General features: G+C 53.2%; 7 protein-coding genes across 7 annotated transcripts; 2 read left to right on the forward strand and 5 right to left on the reverse strand.

Moving 5' to 3' along the window:
* Positions 1 to 809: 809 nt before the first annotated feature.
* On the forward strand, positions 810 to 1,439 carry MRS44_010632 (uncharacterized protein; the record flags this gene model as incomplete). The annotated part of the gene is made up of 1 exon (XM_065620187.1): positions 810 to 1,439. The coding sequence occupies one exon, from the start codon at positions 810 to 812 to the stop codon at positions 1,437 to 1,439; it is 630 nt and encodes a 209-aa protein (XP_065476376.1).
* A 479-nt stretch (positions 1,440 to 1,918) lies between these two features.
* Positions 1,919 to 2,662, reverse strand: MRS44_010633 (uncharacterized protein; the record flags this gene model as incomplete). The annotated part of the gene is made up of 2 exons (XM_046284256.2): positions 1,919 to 2,355; positions 2,407 to 2,662. The coding sequence occupies 2 exons, from the start codon at positions 2,660 to 2,662 to the stop codon at positions 1,919 to 1,921; spliced, it is 693 nt and encodes a 230-aa protein (XP_046128339.2).
* A 1,620-nt stretch (positions 2,663 to 4,282) lies between these two features.
* MRS44_010634 (uncharacterized protein) lies at positions 4,283 to 5,363 on the reverse strand (the record flags this gene model as incomplete). The annotated part of the gene is made up of 3 exons (XM_046272965.2): positions 4,283 to 4,397; positions 4,447 to 4,722; positions 4,774 to 5,363. 3 exons carry the CDS (start codon positions 5,361 to 5,363, stop codon positions 4,283 to 4,285), a joined length of 981 nt encoding a protein of 326 aa, XP_046128338.2.
* A 630-nt stretch (positions 5,364 to 5,993) lies between these two features.
* Positions 5,994 to 7,569, reverse strand: MRS44_010635 (uncharacterized protein; the record flags this gene model as incomplete). Its single annotated transcript, XM_046272245.2, has 3 exons — positions 5,994 to 6,467; positions 6,515 to 7,046; positions 7,094 to 7,569. 3 exons carry the CDS (start codon positions 7,567 to 7,569, stop codon positions 5,994 to 5,996), a joined length of 1,482 nt encoding a protein of 493 aa, XP_046128337.2.
* A 2,356-nt stretch (positions 7,570 to 9,925) lies between these two features.
* MRS44_010636 (uncharacterized protein) lies at positions 9,926 to 10,288 on the forward strand (the record flags this gene model as incomplete). The annotated part of the gene is made up of 1 exon (XM_046277151.2): positions 9,926 to 10,288. The coding sequence occupies one exon, from the start codon at positions 9,926 to 9,928 to the stop codon at positions 10,286 to 10,288; it is 363 nt and encodes a 120-aa protein (XP_046128336.1).
* A 594-nt stretch (positions 10,289 to 10,882) lies between these two features.
* MRS44_010637 (uncharacterized protein) lies at positions 10,883 to 13,708 on the reverse strand (the record flags this gene model as incomplete). Its single annotated transcript, XM_046284534.2, has 2 exons — positions 10,883 to 13,156; positions 13,205 to 13,708. The coding sequence occupies 2 exons, from the start codon at positions 13,706 to 13,708 to the stop codon at positions 10,883 to 10,885; spliced, it is 2,778 nt and encodes a 925-aa protein (XP_046128335.1).
* A 5,420-nt stretch (positions 13,709 to 19,128) lies between these two features.
* Positions 19,129 to 20,783, reverse strand: MRS44_010638 (uncharacterized protein; the record flags this gene model as incomplete). The annotated part of the gene is made up of 2 exons (XM_046271363.2): positions 19,129 to 20,634; positions 20,685 to 20,783. 2 exons carry the CDS (start codon positions 20,781 to 20,783, stop codon positions 19,129 to 19,131), a joined length of 1,605 nt encoding a protein of 534 aa, XP_046128334.1.
* Between the last annotated feature and the right edge of the window lie 454 nt (positions 20,784 to 21,237).

Genomic DNA, 21,237 nt, shown 5'->3' on the forward strand with positions numbered 1-21,237 from the left:
ACTGCCTCTTAAAGGACACATCCTCCTGGCTTCGCCAACCAGACAGTTATAAATGGGACTTACTGGGGGTCCAAAGTTTATACGGCTTGGCCATTGAAATGCTGCCACGATGGCAGTACGAAGCATCTTCCGGGACAACAAATGCGGATCAACTAGTGGCCTTGCTTACAGCAGTGCTCATCTTCTTTATCAGCAATAACGGGCAGCTCCTAGACCACATCCCCATGCCTTTGTCAAATATTCAGGATCTAGTGTCCGATTCAACAGTTTGGCCCACCATGAGGGCAGCCGGACTGGATCTGTGGCTTGCGTTTCTGCTTGTCCTTTCTTCAAGTCATCAGGCTGCCTACAGAGAATATTTCTTCAGAAAACACCTCGACACACTAGAGACCCATAAACCAAAAATTCGCTCGGTTGAAGACTACGTCGAGAGTCTGCACAACACATTGTGGCTCCCGCAACGTCTGGACAAGTATGCACGGCAGTTGTGGTATAGAACAAAGGGCACGACAGAACAGTATTGATAATACAAAGACAGGACGTATGATGACCAGATATATTGTGAAGCATCTCAAGTCTTGGTGTGAATCAGTCGTCTCTCCCCGATCTCGGCGATCCTTCTTGGCTTTACTCGGACTTGATAATCCGAGCTACATTCAAGGCTCGTCAGCTGATTCATCCATGCCCGGTATATGAACAACTCTTTAATTCGATAATTCACATTCATTTCGTCCTTCATAAATACCCATGTCCGTACACTTACAGCACCTCTACCAACACCATCACAATCTTCTTTGATCAACATCGCCATGGCATCATCAACCCAATCCAAGGTCGACATTCTCCGCGAGAGACTAAACGCAGCCAAGCCAGCAATTGCCATGGCCGCCCATAACCCTCTCGGTGCCAAGTTGGTAGAAGAAGCTGGCTTCGGGGCAGTCTGGGTCAGTGGGTTTGAACTCTCAGCTTCATACGCAGTTCCCGACGCCAGCATCTTACCCATGAGCACCATTCTTGAGATGACGCGTGCAATGGGCGAGGTCCAAAACCTCCCTCTCATTGTCGACCTTGATACAGGTTTTGGCAACGCGGTCAACGTTGCTTATGCGGTTCCTCGCTTTGCTGCGGCGGGCGCAACGGCTGTCGTCATTGAAGACAAGGCCTTCCCCAAAGACAGCAGCCTACGGGCTGGAGGACGTCACGCCCTGGTTTCTATCCCAGAGTTCCAGGGTAAGATCGCCGCCGCGAAGGTCAGCCCGGTGCTTGTCATTGCTCGAACAGAGGCTTTGATCGCTGGGTTGGGAGAGGAAGAAGCCATAAAGCGTGCTATGGCCTACGCTGAAGCCGGGGCTGATGCGGTCCTAGTTCACAGCAAGCAAAAGACTCCAGATGAGATCCTATCCTTTTGCAAAGCCTGGCCAGGGACCGTGCCCCGGTGATAGTGCCAACCAGCTACCCGCAACTCTCATTCGCTGAGGTAGCAGCGCTTGGCAAGGTTGGACTGGTCATCTGTGGTAATCATGCTATCAGAGCAGCCGTGGCGTCGATGAGGCGCACATTTCAGCACATCCTGGAAGATGGAGGCATTGGTCGAGTGGAAGAGGAGATAACTCCAGTGTCTGACATCTTTGCACTCCAGGGAGATGACTACATGCGTTCGGTTGAGAAGGATTACCTTCGCTAGATAACGGGCACCAAGTATAGAGCACCGCCTCACAAACCATTGTAGCTTACTGGTCGAATGATGGTTATATCTAGCAGTCAATCATGACATGGAATAGTGCAAGCACCAAGTTAAAGTTTCATATCATTTTATTGACAAATAATAGAGAATATTTCCTCAGAAGCAGCCCGTGGGCTAAAATGTACAGGAACTCAGACACCCTCCCATGCAAGATACTCTCATGACATGAACTTTTTAGGCGGCAGCAATGCCGGCAAGGAAAGCAGTGATGGGGGCGAGGACGGGGGCAAGGACAGCGTTGCCGAGGCCAGCGAGGAGAGGAGTAAGGGCAGCAATGAGGCCAGGGACGATGGCGCCAACGATGCCGATGACAAGAGTAAGAACCTTGGCGAGGATGGTGAAGACGGAGTGGAGGATAGAGATGAGCTGGGGTCGGAGGCCGATGACAGTGACAACAGTCTTGACGGTGGTGAGGACCTCGGAGACGAGGACAACGACGAGGCTGAGGACGGTGTCGACATCGACGTCGGCAACGTTGAGGCCGGCGGCACCGGTGAGCTTGGTGACGACCTCGGTGAGCTCGAAGTGGACAGCCTCGAACTTGGGAACGGCCTGGGTGGCAGCGGCATCCTTGGTGAGGGCACCAGACTTGACCTTCTCAAGGATCTCGTCTGAAATGTGTTAGTCTGGAACTATTCATATGGAAGGTGGATATTGCGTACTGATGCCGGTGGTCTGGCCGTTGACCTTGTGAACAGTAGTCTTGAGAGTGGTGATCAAGACCTGAGTGTCGGCGATGGCACGCTTGGCAGAAGTAGCCTCATCGACAATCTGCTTGACGCCAACCTTCTTGGTGACAACGTCGGTGGTGGACTTGACAACACCGTTGACCTGTCCAACAGCGCCGTTGACCTGGGGAACAGGGCTGGCAATGGCCGAGATGGCCAGAGCAAAGATGGAGAAGAAAGTAGCCTTCATTTTGGAAAATTAAAAAAGAGTTGTTAAAGGAGTGTGGTTGGTATAAAATGAGTGTGGGTGATAAAAGAGTGTGATTGGGCCGAAGCTGTAAGAGTTGAAGCTGGATGAGGATGATGAGAGAGTGGTAGAAATGGCGGAATCAAGAGATGCTTATATACACTTTCAGAGTATCACTGGGCCATGACGAAGGGTAGCAGTGACCTCAAATTGTCAGTTCGAGATGCTCCGCTTTGGTGGTTTTGCCGATCGCTCTCTCACCAACGAAGACCTAGGCTCTAGCGCAGAGTTCCGAGCTTCACTAGTGTTGCCCCCGAGTCGCTTCGATCTACATGAGATGAGGTCTTTGTCTGGAGAGGAATCCGGTTGGGTAAAATGGTTTACTGATCGTGAATTCCGAGCAAGAGTTTTCTCCCAGCCTTGAAGTTCCTGAGGTATTGTCTGTGATCCCATCTATGTTTCTTCAACGGTTCCCAACTTGGACTCGTCGGTTTCTGTCAGACAGCAACGGAACTTTCCGCTGACTGCACATCATCATATCCCCCTTCCTTCGAAAAGCTTCAACGTTGCAACACAACCTCCTGTCAATCCCATTGGGTGCGACCATCCCCAGTCCCCAAGAGGTCATTCCCCCCTGGCAGTGAAATGAACCCATGTCCGGCATGTTATGCAACAGTGGCTGGGGAAGAGACCGCCTCGAGATACCCTTGTCCAACGCACTAGCTGCCCTGTCGATCTTTTCCGCTTGTTTGCTCGGCAGTCACCCTATTCTTTGATCATCGCGACTAACAAACAGCCGTTCTTTTATTTTCCAAAGCCGAAACAAGTCGGTCGAGCGGGTAAAGAAGAGCACTGCTGATCCCCCTTTGTGATTGCAGGTCAACATGCAACACCACGATACTACTCTAGAAGGTTGGGTATCATGATACACAATCCTCCTCCCAACATTTGCCAGCCCAGCCTTTCATCCTTTTTCCATACCCATTAGAACACGCCTCATCTCTATGTGGCTTTTCTTCGATCGTGGCTTGTCTTTGAGTCAACAACGACGGCCCCACGTGGTCCTCTCGTGGTGGCGCTTGGCATGAACTAGAGTTGATCGACATCTAGGAGATCGAAGCCCGGTTTCTTGGTTGGCGGTAGGTCCGCGGCCCGGGAGATGACTCTCCATAACTTGGGGGAAATAGTTGCTGATCTTGTGCGTCACTGTCCGAACGTGTTCGGGGAAAGAGCTTGAATAATAATCGGTAGGCCCCATATAGTTACCCAGCCAGGAGAAAAATGTGTTTATTAGCTTGCATCGGGATGTCAAACATAGGGGCTCGCAGGTTACCAACCTCGCCCTTAACATCCATGCTTCAGCCCATCGGGAAAGGGACACCCACACAGGTGCCTGGCTGCGTTGACTCGATAATGCAGCAAAATTCAAGAGTTCTCAGGGTCCCTAGCCTTTCCAGTACGGCATACAGAATTCAAAGATTATCCTCACAGCCCTTAAAGCCCGTGTGATGGTGTTGTAGTTGGAGTTGACCGTGACTGAAACTATTAATTGATGAATGTATTACGACGTACCTAACTATAGAGGACCGTTGCAGGAGAAAAATAATAACACACTTTCCCACCCTAGAGAGACTCTACATGATGCCCCCTCGCATTCAAGTTCTTGATCAAATCCGTCCAAACCCTTCGCTGCATGTGCAACCCACCCTCACCAGACACCCATCCAGGAACCTGATATCTATCATCAAGTTAGCATTTTGCTTTCATCTAACCGATGGGTCACTCACTCTTTGATCTCGCAGTCAGATACATACTTCCCGTTGCTCTCCGTCCCGGCAACCGCGGCGTGCAAAAGAGTCCGGCTACCCTGTTCAGGAGTCCGCCCAAGGAACAGCCTCAACATGAGGATCTGATACTTCAAAAACCCACGTGCGTTGCGGTTGAGCTCTGTCTTGCAGAGGCCCGGGTTCAGCACGTTGATGACGACACCCGTCTCCGACAGTGGGAGGAGCGATGCTAGATGGCGGGTGGCATATATTTGCAACAACTTGCTCAGGGGGTATCTGATTACCATTAGCCAAGCTGTCTCGCGAGTTGGATTTTGTAACTCTTACCGACCAACCATGTCAGCTTCCTTTGTGCTCAACGCCTCAAACAGATCACCATTGTGCTTCTCCAAAACCCCTTCACATTGAAAGCCAGTCATGCTAGAGACAATAACCAAGTGTGGGTTAATCGAAAACGACCTGGCCGACTCTTGAAGTTTTGGCATGGCCCTGATGGCGAGCAACATTGTGCTGAGGACATTGACGGTGATGGTTGTTTCAACACCTTCGGAGAGCGTGAAGTCAGCGAGCGCAACAGACGCATTCTGGATCAGCGCATCAATCCTATCCAAAGCCTGAAGCTTCTTCGCAAACTCCTCCACCGAGTCCAAAGAGGCGAGATCAAGATGCCAGACCTGACAAACGCCTTCTCGGCCAGTTTCTTTAGCAATAGCTGCAGCCGCGACGTCGCCTTTTTCGATCGATCGAACACCAAGGACGACTGTCTTCGCTCCAAGCTTAACCAGCGTCTTGGCGCACTCGAAACCAAGGCCGGTGTTTGCGCCTGTGACGACGTAGGTTCCGCCGGTGACGCTGGCCTCGGTGGGGATGAGGGGGAGGTACGTCCACTGCGCGCGGACAAAGCTCCAAAAGGACATGTTGAGGTGGACTTTGAGCTGCCCAGAAAACGTATTAAGCGGAAACTGACAGGAGGTTGATAAGGGTCGCTTGTTACTTAATGGGTTCCCCCCAACTCAACCGCAGACGATGGCGGTTATATACCCCTCTCTCAGTTCTACATGTCTTAGACTCTGAGCCGCACGATTTCTACGGACTTTGCCTAACCCCGATAACTTGAAGCTTTTGATTGATATCAACATTCATCACGCAAACTAGACTCATGGTTTGGTAGATGCGCCAGGGTGTCTCGACCAACCAGAGATCTACTTCCTAAAACGGAAGCGCAGCCACGATCCCGCCAATCTCCGTAATCTCCAGCAACGGACAATTGCAAAAGTCCAGCCAGCATTCGCAGTGGCATAGAGATCACGGGACCTGTTGGGTTCGTTTGTGGCGCATGTAGGGTCATTTAGCTGGACGGCGGGTTACCTAGAGTCACACTGTGAGGACTTGAGGCCTGAGATCTCACATCAACTAGGGAATGCGGCTGCTCAACAACATATGTCATGGTGGTTAGCATGCAAGAAACAATCCGAGTCAATTCAACAATGAGTTTCTGCCATAAACATATCACGGCAATTGCAAACTATATACACCGAAAGAGACCCCTAAGCCGGCCTGATACCCTGCGGATTCCAAAACACATCATCAGGATCAAACTCCCTCTTCAACCCCCTCAGCCTCTCCAGATTTCCCCCATAATACAGCCTCGCCGCCGTGTCGCCATCCAACTGCGTGTCCAGATAATTGGCGTACATGCCCCACTCCCCGTCTGCCATGCTCGATGTGACGCTCTCCCTAAACCTTCGGAGGAGGTCGAACCCTTCGGGCGGGTACGAGCCGTTGGAGCCACCGTCGGAGAATTGGTAGAGGAGGAGTTTGTCGCGGTTGGGGAATGCCGTGGAGGAGGGGGACTTTTCGGAGATGGCGGAGTTGGGGCCGCCGAAGAGGTCGAGGAGGAGGTACCATGATTTTCGCGCCGAGGGGTCTTTGGCGTTCGTGAAGAGAGCGTTGACAAGGGACTCGACCTGGTCTCTCGTGAGAGCATATGTCAAAAGACTGGTCGTGTAGAACGTGCTGTGCTGTCATACTGTCAGTCCCGATCGCAAAGTGTTAGGTCAAGTCTCACCCTGTCATACGGACGCCTCTGGACGAGCGGCTGTCCATCAGCGAAATGCTCCACGCTCTTAATCCAATTCATAGTCTTTGTCTTTGAGACCTGCGTGTTAATCTCTCCCAAAAGCGGTCGCAGAGCCGCATTCAGACCCTCCATGCTGCCGTGGTAAAGGCCCTGGATCGCCTGGCCCCTCGGTCCCATAAAGATCTGCATGTTCAACTCCCTCGGGGCGTTGACACCAAACTCCTGAAATGCCAATATCCCCTCAACCGCTTCTTTTTCGCTCCATTCAAGGTCTATGCTAAAAGACGTGAGCACTTCAGGTGCCGCAAATGTCATAAAGTCGAGTTCAGCAACGATCCCAAACGAAGACCCAGCTCCCTTGAGGGCCCAGTGAAAGTTGGGTGTATCCCACTCTGTACTATACTTGATCGATCCGTCCGCCATCACCACTGTCGCTCCGACGAGGCGGTCGAGAGTGAGGCCGTAGGTACGAGAGGACATGCCATAACCGCCGTGCAGGGCGTGACCGGTGATGCCGACGCTGCGTTTTGTCAGCCCGCGTAACCAAGGGACAAGTGTCGCCCTTACCCAGGGCACGTCCCGTGGGATAGAGCTCTGCGAAGCGTGTTGAACAGTTCTGTGGCGACGTGGCCCAGCCGTGCTCCGGCCTGAATGGTACAACTCATGTCCTTGTTCAGAGTGACCTTGTCCATGGCGTCCATGACAACGACCAAATGACCATCTTCACCACCGAATCCGAATGATCCATAGCTGTGTCCTCCGCTCTTGGCGCTGACCCTGACTCCATGTTGTCTACCGCACTTGACTGCATCCTGGATGTGCTTGATGGTTGTCGGGATCGCGACCGCTTCGGGGATGTATGCTAGGCGAAGGTTGTATGGTTTGGTGCCTTGTATCCACTGGGTCGAGTTCTTCGCTGCGTAGGGGACTGACACCGCAGCGAGGCAAGACGTGAGGGCATCTGGAGGACCGTAGAAGGGGCTGCCCAGACAAAGACGCGAGTAGAGGCCAATGACGAGAAGAAGGATAGCTAGAAGAGCCATGACGTCGGTGATTGAGATTTGAGCCTTCGGTCGATTGCGAATCACCTCTCGCACTCAACGAGGGATGGTTGACGATGCTTGGCCCTCATACTCAAACACAGGGCGATCCAACGCAGCAATTTATACCCGTCCAGTCGCATAGTGACGACGAGAAATCACAGCGCGAGAGTCCCAGATTGAGTGATCATGGCGTTTTACGAGATCCCAAAGGGTTCACGAGAATGCAGACAAAAGGGGGTTGTTATTTCGAGGCCCTCGTTGCTATTCCGAGAAGCCTCGCACACGGGTAATGAACCCATGTTGATCTCGGAATCGGCACGGGTTTGTGAGTCGGTGCGAGGGTCGCGGGGACAGTGTTTCGCCAGTGATGGCTTGAGATGGCTTGGGGATGAGCTCCTTTATATGTATTGGAGGCTGATCGGGATCGCCAGCTAAGATCAACTCCTTTGTCACGATAACTAGATGATCCCTTCTTCACACAGTATCTATCTAGCTGATCTCTCCGATGGCGCATCAACTCAACCCAAGTTGCAGACGTCAAGAAGCAACGCCCTCCTCTCCCTCCAAGATCCCGAACCTCACCTCCCTCAAAGAACGCCAACGTAACACAAAAACCACGACACTCACCCTCCCGTCCAACAAAAACAACCAACCAACGCTCCCATCAACGCAGTATCCGAAACGTGCATTCTCTTGGTCCGCCTCCGCAGTCAGCCGCCCACTCGCCCGCGTTTCAAGTTTCCTGTATGTACGCGCAACCCACCGTGTCTCTCGCGCGCGCCTATTGATCAGAAACCCCCTGCCCGTCATGCCAGGAACCGGCGGCGCTACCGACGCAGGCTCTTTCCGAAAAGCCCGCGAGGGGAATCTTCACTCTCATTGGAACACGTTTGGGTGGTGACAGGCGGGAGGGGGGTCGGTCTACGACCCGACTGGGCTACGGTTTTGCGAGCGGAGAAAAGAAAAGCGACCGCTTCTGTTGAAAAGTCTAGATTCGAGCTTACGATTCATACTTCAAACTCTTGGTCTCTGCATGTTCTTACTCAACCAAAGTCCCAGACGAGACGTACTGCTCACGCCATGCTGTCCTCGCATTGGACAGCGGTGTAAAGGTACACGTGCCAAGGTGGTATTCACCAGCCAAGACTTGCACATTTTGCCTTTTTCCCCTGACGCCAGTAAGACGCTGCAGTCATCATGAGAGAAATGGCTCACCACCTTTTGCAAAAGCTATTACCCGCCCGTGCCTGGTACCTGAATCTGCTCAAAAACGTAAGCCTGATCGAATCATGAACACTGAAGGATCTCAATGAAAGGTTCCCTTCTCATAGCCAACTTCCTCTTTCGAAGCAATGCCTCATGTAAAGCACCCGCAACGTTGCGTCCCTCCTTCACAGCCCTAGATCGACAAAACCACCTCATCCCTGCCCATCCATGCACAAGGTCCATCCCGAGCTCAAGGAGATGAACCTCTCGGAAGTCGCTCTTTCCTCCATGCTGTGCTCTCTCTTCTCTCCCCCGCCCTTTGCTGTCAAGCCCACACAAAAGGTCACACAAGGGAAAAAACCCACATCCCGTCAACTGCTGACGTACCTTTGCCACGCACCCAAACGCTTGCGTTTTTTCTTTTCTCTTCTAGTGTCGAAACAGTTCCAAACAATGGTGGTCCCATGAAAGCTGCTTGAAACGAAATCCCCATGTGAAACAAGGACCTCCCGTGAATCCTCTTTGAGCCTCAACATGCCCCCTGTTCCCCGTACCCGTAGGATCAAATGGCTCCATCCCGTAAACTCATCCCATCTCTCTCACACGATTCTCAGGGCCAATCTCGACTCAGACGGTCCGATCTGGCCCACCCCCAAGTTCTGCAAGTCGCTGTTGTTCCCCCTGCAGGACTGCACGCTAGCCAGTTGGTCGGTATACCGAGGCGGAGACGGGCAGTCAAGAGAGAGCACCACTTATTCATGCAGGCTATTGTTTCCCTCTCTCCGTGTGTGGATGTGTGGCCTCGCTATGCCAGTGCCATGGCGGTTTCGCCCCGAGGCGCCGGGCCACGACCATGATTCACTGTCACTCCGGCCCATCTCAGGTATAAGAAGACCGCTTCTCCTCTTCGAGGCCCTCCTCTTCTTCTTCCCTTCTTCATCATCACACACCAGCAACTCTCACCACTTTCCTTCAACAACCAACAACCAAGCTTTGCAAGCTAGCCTTCAAGCTTCTTCCTTTCCTTCACAGCCAAAGCCTTCTCTTCTTCACAAAGCAACCTCGACAACTCTCGAGCAGGAAAGCTTTCCACTCTCTTCTTCAAACGACAACTTTCAAGATACCCCACCAACGCAAACAAACCGTCAACATGTTCGCCAAGTTCACTTCCGCTCTTCTCCTCGCTCTCCCCCTTCTCGCCAGCGCCGCCCCGGCCGTCGCTCCTCGCGCTGAGGGTCAAGCTACTTACTACCACCCCGGCCTCGGCGCCTGTGGCAAGACCAACGGCGACGGTGACCTGATCGTCGCCATGTCGGCTGCCCTCTTCGACGCCCAGAAGCCCTGCGGCCGCAGCATCAAGGTCAAGGGCGCCGCCGGCGAGGTCACCGTTAAGGTCGTTGACCGCTGCGAGGGCTGCGCCTACAACGACATCGATCTCTCGCCCACTGCCTTCCAGCAGGCCATCGGTGATCTCGGCATCGGCCGCACCACCACCACCTGGGACTGGGCCTAAATGGTCTCTCCCCTCGACACTCTTTTTGGCCTCTTGAACGAGGACTCTTCTTCTGGGACACAGTTTTCGATCGGCACGAACATACGGGACGCGCATGGTTTTCGTTGACAATGGCACGGGTTGCCTGGTGCATGGTCTGGTCAGCGATGTGAATGGGAACTCGCAAAAGGGAACTCAATAAAACTTCACCTCGACTCATTTCTCCTCTCTTCCTCTTCTCGTGCTGTGACATGTCTCTCCTGCAAGCCATGACCTTTCAAGTAATCGCGCTGCCTTGGCAGCAGTTGAATTGATGCTACCAATTTATGCTGAGCTCGCTTCCAGGTCAGATTGACCTCATTGATGTCCGATATGTCCCAACCTCAAACCTGTCCCCAACCTTAAACCAGTGTCTCCCCTGACCTAGCCTCCCATTGTGTCCCCTCCCGTAAGCAAATTGAGTTTTCCCCCTTGGGTATGATACAATCCAACGCCTGGGTGCATTCCGACTGCAACCCCCCGGACCAATCCGTGGTTATTTTGTTAACTTACAATTTGACGCTCTGCAAACATCATCCTCAACGCAAAAGTGATCCTGTGCTGACACCAGATCTCCTAACTCTTGTTCTTTCCCGCTGCCCTTCCGAATCCTGGCAACCACTTTCTCCTTGGCCCTGCCGAGGCCACTCTGGGGCTGCCCGCAATGTACTCGGGAGTCCCCTTGTCATGCACCGGAGCCGCTGTCAACGGCGTACCCGGTGCTGCCGAATCCTGACTCAAGATTGAGTCGTCCGCCATGCTCAGTTCAACAGAGACATGTCGGCCGTGGCGGGGGTTCCGCATAATCGGTGGAGGCGTTGCGCTGTCGCGGTCATCATCCACTACTCCAGTCCGAGTCATCCACGGTGGAACCCCCGTCGCACCATTAATGTTGGGGTGTTCGACGCTGGTCTGCTCAACAGGAGCCGCGTCCGAAGTTGGGGCCGCTGCCGGCGCCGGTGCCGGTGCGGAGTTGGAAGATCCTGCTCCAATCGATCGCCGGAAAAGCTTTGTAAGTCCGTTGCGGACAGCTTGCTGTCCTGTGATTGGCGGGTAATGGTTCTTCTTCTGTTCGCCGACCGGTGGCGCTGGCTGGAGTGGCTGCACCGGAGTCTGCATCTCTGCTCTGATCTGGATATCATCGCTGTTTCTCCTCTGGTGACGGCTTCGGCGACCTGGCTTGGAGACCTTGGCGTTGACCAATGGCTTCGACAGGAAAGCAGCCTTGGAGTTGGCTGCAGTCTGGGCATTGAGGCTGGACCGCCTGTTAGGCGGCGGCGGAGGAATCGATGATGAGAACAATTCCTGCTGAACAGCGAACAAGTCCATGACTCTCTGTGGATCAGCGCCAGTGCTAACGCCTCCAGAGTACCCGTTGCCAGGTCCAAACATGGCATCCATCGCCCAGCCGCCCTTGGCTCCGCCAGACGGGAAGCTAAAGAGATCGGGCGAGATGCGTCCGCCGTTTCTGTTTCTATTCGGTTTGGCGCTCTCGCGCATCCAAATATCAAGGCTCGACTCGAGAGACTCGACGTCCGTGTCATCAGAGTCCGAGTCCCAGTCGTTTCCTCTTCGGTTAGATACAGTCGTCTCATCAGCAGAACGAGGACGCTGAATCGATCTGCCGCGGTTCTCCAGATATGCGCTGTTGTTCAGTTCAATGATCTTAGCTGAAGCCTTGACAACATGCGAAGGCTGCTCAAGACGAGCACCGGAGTGCGCGTCCGCCTTTTCATCGTCGGATGCATCTGACAGGCCACTACGGCTTCGTCTCATCGTAGGATGCTTCGACAAGGTGTCATTGGAGTTCTGGAACCGTCGCAGTGTCGAGGTTGAAATAGTATCGGGCGTTGGTGGGAGAGCATGATCATGCAGTCGAACACCACCAGGCGCATCAGTCAGAACCTTTCGAAGCGATTCTCGCTTCTCCTCCTTGGTACGTCGATGGTTAGGCGACATAGCAGCACGTCCATTGAAGAGACTGGCGCCATCCTTGTCCCGGCTCTGAGGTCGTTCTTCTCCCTTCTTCTGAGAGTAGTCTCGCTCAATCTGCTGGAGGGGAGATCCCCGATCGATGATGACGTTGTTGATAGAGTCAAACTGCCCACGCTTGCTGTTGGTGAGCGAGTTCGACCGACCTGATCTGTTAGTTGGCGGCATGGGGGATTTGGCTAGAGATGTCTTTGGCCGGTGAATGCTCTTAGCAACGACCTTGGCCGAAAGACCATCAGCGCCATCAAGGGACAGCGGCTCCTCCACATCTCGGGGAACGCTCGTGTCGTGTCCCTTCTTTCCGTACACACTCACGAAAGAGCTCTCGCTCAAGACGCTGAGACTTGGGCTGCCCACAGGGCCATTCTCAAAGTTGCCCTCGCCCTCGGGTACTTGTGGGAGGCTGAGAACACTGCCTCTAGCTCCAAGATAGACATTTCGCAAGTTCTCGGTGTTCTCGCTCCGCTCAGACAAGAAACTCGGCATCCGGGTGATGGCCTTAGCACCGTCCCCTTGTCTCACGGGTTCCGGCGACTTAGACTTGGGTACTGGATCTTCGTAGCAAGGGTTGTACGCGGGCACCATGTACTGTCCTTCAGCCTCGATCTGTTCAACCATGGCGCGCTCTTGGGCAAACTGCTCAAGCCTGGCCTCGAGCGTCACAATCATGGCAACCGCCTCCTCAATTGCCTTGTCACGCTTCTCCATCTCTTGAGCAAGGTTATCGTTGATCTCATCGACTCTTCTCTTTTCCGATTCCAGGATCTCGACCTGGTCTTCCAATGCCGTCTGTCGTTCCCGACGATGGTAAAGCTCCAACTTGAGATCAAAGTTCTGCTTGTGAAGTGAAGAGATGACCTCGAAACCAGTCAGCTAGGATCCTCCAGGAAGCAACGGCAATCTTACCTGCTCCATGTCCTTGACCCCCAACCCCTTCTTCTTAGACGCCTCACTACCAGCGGCTGACTGAGGTCGGTGCAGATCGGACTCCCTACGCTTAGTAGGGGAGCCATGGCTGACCTGGCCGAATTCGCCTGAAGAGTTAGCTTCAGTGTTGGCTCGTGACCATGACGATGCCTTTTCGCTCTCGGCCTGACGCTCCTTCTGAAGCCTCTCCTGAAGGAAAGATGAGACAACTGGTTGGCGCGTGGATTCGCTGCTAGATTCTCTCGTTAGGCGCGGCGTCAATCGAGCCGATGTTCGCGGAGTGGCGCTGGCAGGTCGTTGACAAGCAGCATGGTAGAATCGGTGGGAGTGCTGTGAGTGTTGCGAGTGGGATAGTTGAGGAGATTGAGGTGCGTGAGAAGTCGAGCTATTCGTACTATGCATAGTGACTCTCGTGTTGGTGGTGCTAGTGGAAGATCGAGAAGCGGTTCGCCCATAAGAAGACCGCGAAGGAGGTCGCTCCATGATTAGGAAATGCCGAAGGGCTGACTATGTGATTAAGAGTATAAGAGTACGAGAACAGGCCTGCCGTTGGATTTCTCGGACAAGCAGAACGGGTTGTCTTTGTATGTGATATTAATGTTGGTTCGAGACGGTGGGCGATCAGACACACAATTATACGTGTCTATGCAGCATATCGAGGTTGATCGCGTTTCTCCAAGGTCCAGATCGCGATGGAGTAGCTTGGCTCACTTCATCGCGGAATGTGCTGGATGGCCTGTATCGTCTCGGGAGGCGAAATGGGTAGGATATTGTGTAATTGATGTTGCTAGTCCGTGTCTCAAGGCTGTTGACCGGTTGATGAAGGCAATGTCGGGAGTAGACAGGAATTGGATTCCTTGAGTGTTGCCGAAACAGACGCAAACGTGTCGCAAATGTCGGCAGTGGTTTCCTTGGAAGAGGTGACGTCTCCTGTCTCGGTCACGAAGCGAAGCGAAGCTATCAGGCAATGATGGTGTTTCAAGTGCACCTCGAGGAATCTCTTGAAGAAAAGGAGAGGCGATGTCGAAGAAGGTGGAGGGTCTAATGACTCGGGAAAGTCGGTCGGGGGATGACGATGCGAGGGAGAGACTGGTGGGTTTAGTCTTCTCGTGTTTGGTGGGGAGGGAGAGAAGAGGTCGCGGCGCAAGGAGTAGAGAAGAAGGTACGTGACGTGGAGGAGGACGCTCAAGCGAGACAAGCAGCGCAGCACAGGACAAGCCAAGAAGGAAAGGAAATGGGCCAATCTGAAAGTCAGGAAATTAATTAGGACGTGACTGTCTTGGGGCAGAAGCAGAAGGTGGATGGATTATCACAGAGAAAGGGGAGTAGGGAGGGAGAAGACGGAGCAAGCAAAAAGAAAGGATGCGACAGTCTGTGATACGTACATATGGACTGTGCAGTATACGTATAGTACGTCCCTTCCCTCCCGTCTGCCAAAAATCAAAGCCAAACCCAAACCAAGAACGCGAGCCAATCCATTCCAATGCCACCGATCCCTGGCATAAAACCCGCCCCAGGCTCAAGGGGGCTTGTGGAAGAACTGGAACCTGAGAGTCGTGCTACGGTAGGGGCCTCCGCATTAGCGCTGCAGCTCCGTCAGGCACCCACTAGCAGAATTTTGGGCGGGACGCGGTAGCTGCTGTTAGTGCCCGCGGTCGCGGGCGGCCGTGTTCCGTGGATTGATTGAAAGGATCGACATGGATTGACGCGACGCGCTCTGGCTGAGAAGTGGGGGAGGGTTTCAGGAAGTGGGCTGTGTACTCTCGGGAGTTGAATTGGACTTGCTAGGGAGGGTCATCATTTTGATACCGATAGTCCACGAGCGAGTCGTCCTTCTCCTTTCAAGGGAAGTGAGATTTAGGTGCTTGCGGTAGGTCATCAGGCCCAAGTCTGGCCTGTGCTTGGTTGTTTGTTGACGGCTGTTTCCACGGAGAAGAAGAGATCCCCTGGCATCTGCAGCTCATTGTTATCGAATAGAGGGACTGATATGCATTCTCCATGTAATATGACCCCTCAGTCCATATTGCATCGCGTCCTCTCACATCCAACGCGTGCCTGTCACATCAAAATTAGAACTCTCCTCTTGTCCCCTCCCCTCCACTAACAAGCTCTACTTCCCCTCCCGTCACCTCTCATCACTTCCTCCTGCGCAAACAGCCCTCCCGTCCACCAATCACGCGCTCTCCCGTCATCCTGGGGAGCATGGCCCCCTGGCTCCCGGCGAGCGGGGCGCCCTTTCGGACAGGGACATGGCAGGGGAAACATACCCATGTCGTCACCTTTCTCTCTCTCTCGAGCTCGCTTTTTTGCTTCTGCCGTTGCTTTTGGCGTCCTGTTCTCTGACGACGGTCTCTCAGCGTGGCTTGGGGAGGAGAGACAGCAGACGAAAAAAAAGCAAGAGTCGAGGGCCCTTGTAGGATCAGCACTCGTCCGTTTATCGGACACGGCGGTTCCCTCGCTGGCCGTTGGAAAGTCGTTGGCTCGACCTGACTGTCGGTCATGGATGTTTCAACTCCTCCCGGTCATCCATTCCATTCATCACCTTGTTTCTCGTCGTTGTCACCAGCAACGCAACTGAAACCCCTCAAGGGCCTTGCAATCCACGCATCATCACTCGCATCAAGCCATTGAGTCGAGTTGCCAGACCATGTGCTCGTATACGTCCTTGAAGATCTGGCAACCGCTTGACTTTCTTTGACTCTCTCCCTCCAGCTGCGACGCGACGGGTGAAACGAGTCCGGCCCTTGTCACTTTCGGTCCGCCTTAGTAGCTTCAGGCTTCAATAGACCCAGCCCAGAACCTTCAAACCCTTGCCTCGCCTTTTGACGGAAGAGGTCAAGGCAAAAAACGCCCCTCGGGTCCCTTGCGGCCTTGGTCTTCCTTTCCCGCAAAGTCTCACCTCCTCCCAAGCCTTTCCCGTCGGGACTTGGCCGCCCTGGCAGCTGGCCACCCTCTCACGTGAAACCTTTACGCCTCAAATGCTTCCCAAGCTCTCAGCCACCATCAGGAACCTTTTCCAGCTCGCAAACTTACTACGAACGCAGACAGACATGCACCAACAGACGGTCCAATAGATCCAGATCAACGATGCGCTCTGCAAGATGCGACCAAGTGGGAACTGCCCAGGTCTAAACGCGCATCTGGCCTACGGCTGGGGTTTGCATACCGCCTCTTTGGCGGCATATCTGCCATGCAGCCTGAAATCCATTGTGCCGCACTGCACCGCATCGCAGCAAACACTTGGAGGAGGCGGTCAATTCCGACGGCGCGGTCTGGCTATTGCATTGCATCTGCGGTTCACCAAATCGCCAGGGATAGGGGATACACCTGCTCACAGGCTAAAGAGCTGAAAATCCTGACTTCCGAAGATGCCCGTGTTCGGACCATTTCGCCGTCAAGTGAAAAGCTGAAATGCAGTGGAAAGTATCACAGGGATGGGTATCGCAGAATTCCCCTTGCCGAAAATCTCGACAGGAAACGCAGAGATTCTCGCAAGGCTTGGAACAAGGTAACGTTAAGCATCGCGGATCTATCAAGCCTTGGCGTTTATCATTCTCGTCAAACATCAGCCCGACCATGACAAACAAAGCCTCCCAGCCAAGTCTAGACGCCTCCTTGTCCAACGGGCAGATGGCAGGACCACGGCGCTATTGATCGTGGGCCAAATTGACATTCCACAAGCTATGCCACGCGATCATGCGGCTTCTTGTCTGCGGATATCCGAAGCCGCCCTTCCGCAAGCATCTTTATTACGACAGCAATCTGCTTGCCTCCCAGTGGCAAACGCATTTTGCTCCACGACTTGACAAGCTTCTTTGGCCAAGGTACGGATAGCTAAACTAGCAACACGCCGAAAGGGACATCAAGCTTGCTGTATCTCTACGTCTTGCCACCGCCGTCTGGGCACAATGCCGTCCGGCCTATGGTTCCAACCACTGTCCAATATCGGTGTGCAAAGAGCCCCGTCGTTGGTCAGTAATGTTGCTATCAAGTTAAAATCGCAGTAATACCTGTTTCCAGATCTATCGCCGTGCTTCTAGGCCCGTCTGCAAAACATCGCCGATGCTATTCAACCAATAAGCGTGGCAGAATTTTACCTTCATTCTTGATATCATGATTGTGGTGTGACTTTCTACGCAATCCTGTCGCACCAAGAAACCTGACTGGTGTGTCAAGATCTGATCACCGGCTATGCACGGTGCCCGATTGTCACTCATTCATTCCATGGCCTTGTCTTCTCAGTGAATTTGCCTCCCAGTTTGGACTTTGCAAAATACTAAGCGACCGTCCATACCGTGGCAGCTTGTCACTCGACGATAGGTTGCATGAACTCGTCAAGGAAAGAGTCTTCAGGAGAGGAACAGTCCCTGGTGGCATCAACTTTGAGAAAATAGCGATAGATATCAGACAGAGCAAACTCCCTTGGTTCCTCGTCACCCCCAGAGCCGCTGTGAGCATGCCGTACCCTATGTCAAGTCCAACTACCCACATATCAGGAGTTTGTATTTCGCACTGCGGTTTGGAACTCCAGCTGGAATGACAAGGCAGTATCAAGAAGCACTTAAAACATCATTGCTTCGTCATTTGGGGGTCAAGCAAGATGACGAGTCGGGAGTAGATGAGTAAAAGGACAGCCAGATCTAGGTGAAGTTGTAGTACAGACCAGGGACCAGAGAATGTGGTAAGCTATATACCGCTTGAGCTCTTCTCAAAGTGAACATGATCAGGGAATTGAGCCATTCTATTGTGCGTCAGAATTGAGTCGCCATGGTGTTGCTCTCGAGTAGTTGCCAGAGGCTGCTTAAATGCCTTCACCGCCAACATCCAAATGATGCATCCTTTCTCACCATTCAAGATTGTGAGTTCCGCTCTTCATTCCAGTATACTCCAAGCAGTGCTCATGGAGAATATCTGAAAGAATTCGCCACAAACAGCGTACTGTTTTATAATTCTGCGTGACTGGGCCAAGCTGCGTGCAGGAGTTGACTCTCTGTGCAACACTGGTCTGCCTCTTACTGATCGCACCAGCTTCATGCCATTGGGAGCGTATATAGGTGCACATACCTAGTAAGTTTGCCTTGAGCCCTGGTGCTCTAAGATAGCGGGGATTCCTCACTGGTTGGATTCAGCAAGGAATAGAAAGAGGAGAGTTGTGATATAGGGCGACATCCATCTAATGTTCATCAAAGAATTCAAGCGTCCATCACATACAGAAGGCTTGCCCCAATCGAGCGAGAACTACAAGGCCATTCTAATCATTCTAACTGCGTCTCCTTGTAGTAGGAATTCGTAAGCCTTAAACTTCTACCGATCAAAAGGGGGATATCTTGGATACGTATTGCCCCAGACATCTCGGGTACGTCGTCGCGCTGCATTGGGCATGGTGTCAGTACAGTTCATGAGAAACCACGTTCAATACTAGGTGCTGTGCCCATAACTCTATCTGTGACAGGAGTAGGCCAACAAGGGCGTCGGGCGAGCCTTGGGTTGCATGGGAATCGCTTCATTTCCCCATCAAATACGATACAAAAGAGTTTCGCCTCCCACCGTGACTCCCGAATCAGCCTACAGCAAGTCGCCCTCGTCATAAACCTCTACCATTAACCATCAAGGGTATCGCCGCCAAACCGTAGATCTCATCGCATCAGAGACCAGGGCCAGTGTCCAGAACCAGCAAACTCATCTAGCAAACCGTGCAGGTGGCCGGGAGGTGAATGCATACGCCTGACCAAGAACCCATCGCACGTAAGATCAAGCGAGTTTATAGCTCTTCGACAATGACAACAGATAGGCATCAAGTAAATGAAAGTCAAATAAATATGCGTACAACACACATATGCCCGTGAAATGTATATTCATGCTATCAATAACCCATACCATAACGCCGAACAAGGTCTACTCAATCACAGCTCTTCCTTCTGGAAGAATTCCTCCTGACTTCCCTCTGCCCCCTTCTTCTCCGCAACCTTCTCACTCTTTTCCTGCTGCTTCTCATCCTTCTCTTCGCTCTTCTCACTCTTCACCTCACCCTGACCTTCGGCTACCTTCTTTTCCTCCTGTTTACCTGCAGCCGCTTCCTGCTTCCTTTGAGCCTTGTCCTTGGCCAACTCATCCTCATCCGCGTCGATATAGCCTCTCAACTCTTTGTCACCGCCCGGCAACTCAACGAGCTCCAGCTTCCAACCGTGCTTCCCTGCCATCTTCTTCATCCTCTCCGCCATGTCCTTCACCACACTGGGCTGAAGGTCCAGCCTCTCAAGCTCCGGGTTGCCGAGAACCTTAGACTCGCCGCCTTCCTCCGCAGACTTTCCAGAGGCCACCACTTCGATAAAGCGCTCGGCATCCGTATCCGTGTTGGCAAAGTAACTCTGAGGAGGAGCGAGCTTCGCAGGCGGCTTCCCAGCTTCGTCGGCAAAAGACAGGACATTCCGTGCGCCGACAATAACGCCACCGATGTTGACCTGCTCCTTCGCGGGAGGCTCATCTTGGGCAGTTGAGCCTTCTTGCTGCTTCGCTTCCTGAGCGATGGGTGCCTCAGCGGGGGCGGTTTGGTCCAGCAAAGGAGGAGTGTCGTTCTCTCCAACGATGAGTTTACAAGTAATGGGGTTCGCTCTCGTCTCCTCGGGGGGTAGGAAAGCGACATCGTTGCAAAGGCGCGGCGTATTCACCACCATGAGGTACGCGCAAATTGTCACCTCCTTGATCCAGCCGATTCGATCGCTCTTCATGCCCGGTACACAGTGATACTGGACTTCGATGGTACGCTCCCGTCCTGTCAAGTCGCAGATGGTTCCTCCCTCCAGTCGCTGGATCAGATATCGCTGGTCGCCCTTGACCTGCAGTTCTGCTGGAGCTGGCTCCTCCTGACCATTCTTCTTAGCCTGGTACGCAGCATTGTGAGGGATCGCAGGTGTCCGTCCCAGGACAAACTGCGCTGTGTTCGGGTCGCGCTTAGGAGGCTGTCCGTTGGGTATGGAAGGAAGTGCGTGGAACTGAACAATCTCTCGGTTATTGCAGAAGCTGTAGCTCCACCATCCTGACATAAAGTAGAGGCATGAATTCTCTAATTGTCCCAGAAGCTCCCATCCACTCGCAGTCGCACGACTAAGCTCGCGTGCCTCCTCGGCCTTGGCGAGCTCGTTGGCGGTCTTGTTCTCGGGCGCCGGGGGTTGTATGACGGGAATGGAGCATAGGTACTGGTGGGGAGGAAGCTTCATCAGCTCGTATGTATGCGACAGGCCTGTTTCGCCTTCGTTGGTCTGGTCATTGTCGCGCTCGTTGGCCTCTCGGACCTGCTGGAGGGTAGATTGCGCAAAGTCGGCCGAGTAGGTGGAATGCTGAACACTCTGTTCCAATAGGGAATTGGCGTCCTTCTCGGAGATGTAGTCGTCGGCGAAGATGACCTCAAACTGCCAACAATGAGCATCAGTCAACCCCTCGGCATCCCGGGATGGCTTACCTGAGGATACGTCAACAGATCCTCGTGGATGCTAAAGCTCGGAGAGCGAGCTCGGGCAAGCTGGATCACAGCCAGGAGTGCCAAGTTGAACCGGCGCATTGTGCCGTAATGTGCTGTGAATAGCTCACATAGAGCTCAAGGAGATGAGAAAGGTCACGTCAACCACCCGCTTAGTCAGCCTGCCAAGCGTTAGTGGGAGAGGTGTCATGATGGGCCGAGCTGTGGGGTTTCGATTGGTTGAAGCCAGGCGTCATCTTGCGAAGCACCAGTTTTCCGAAGTTTCGCCGGTGTCAGGTAAGGGAAGCCACCATCCGGCGATTTCTCCGGCTCTGGGCGGCGCATGGTTCTCCAGGGCCCCCGAGCACGACGCCGGCCATTTCCACTGTTAACGGACTGACACTACGGAGCCTAGGAGATTAAGAGGGGCCGATTCGGCATTGCCGCCGATGCGAGATGAGTACCTAATAATAATTACTGTCTAAATTGGAGGATACAACCAAGCAGCTGACTATTACCTCATACCTCATCTCCTTGCCCAGATGCCTAGTTGTCT

This window comes from Fusarium solani (genome assembly GCF_023522795.1).
Source record: "Fusarium solani strain SB1 chromosome Unknown bctg00000006, whole genome shotgun sequence".
Lineage (NCBI taxonomy): Eukaryota > Fungi > Ascomycota > Sordariomycetes > Hypocreales > Nectriaceae > Fusarium > Fusarium solani.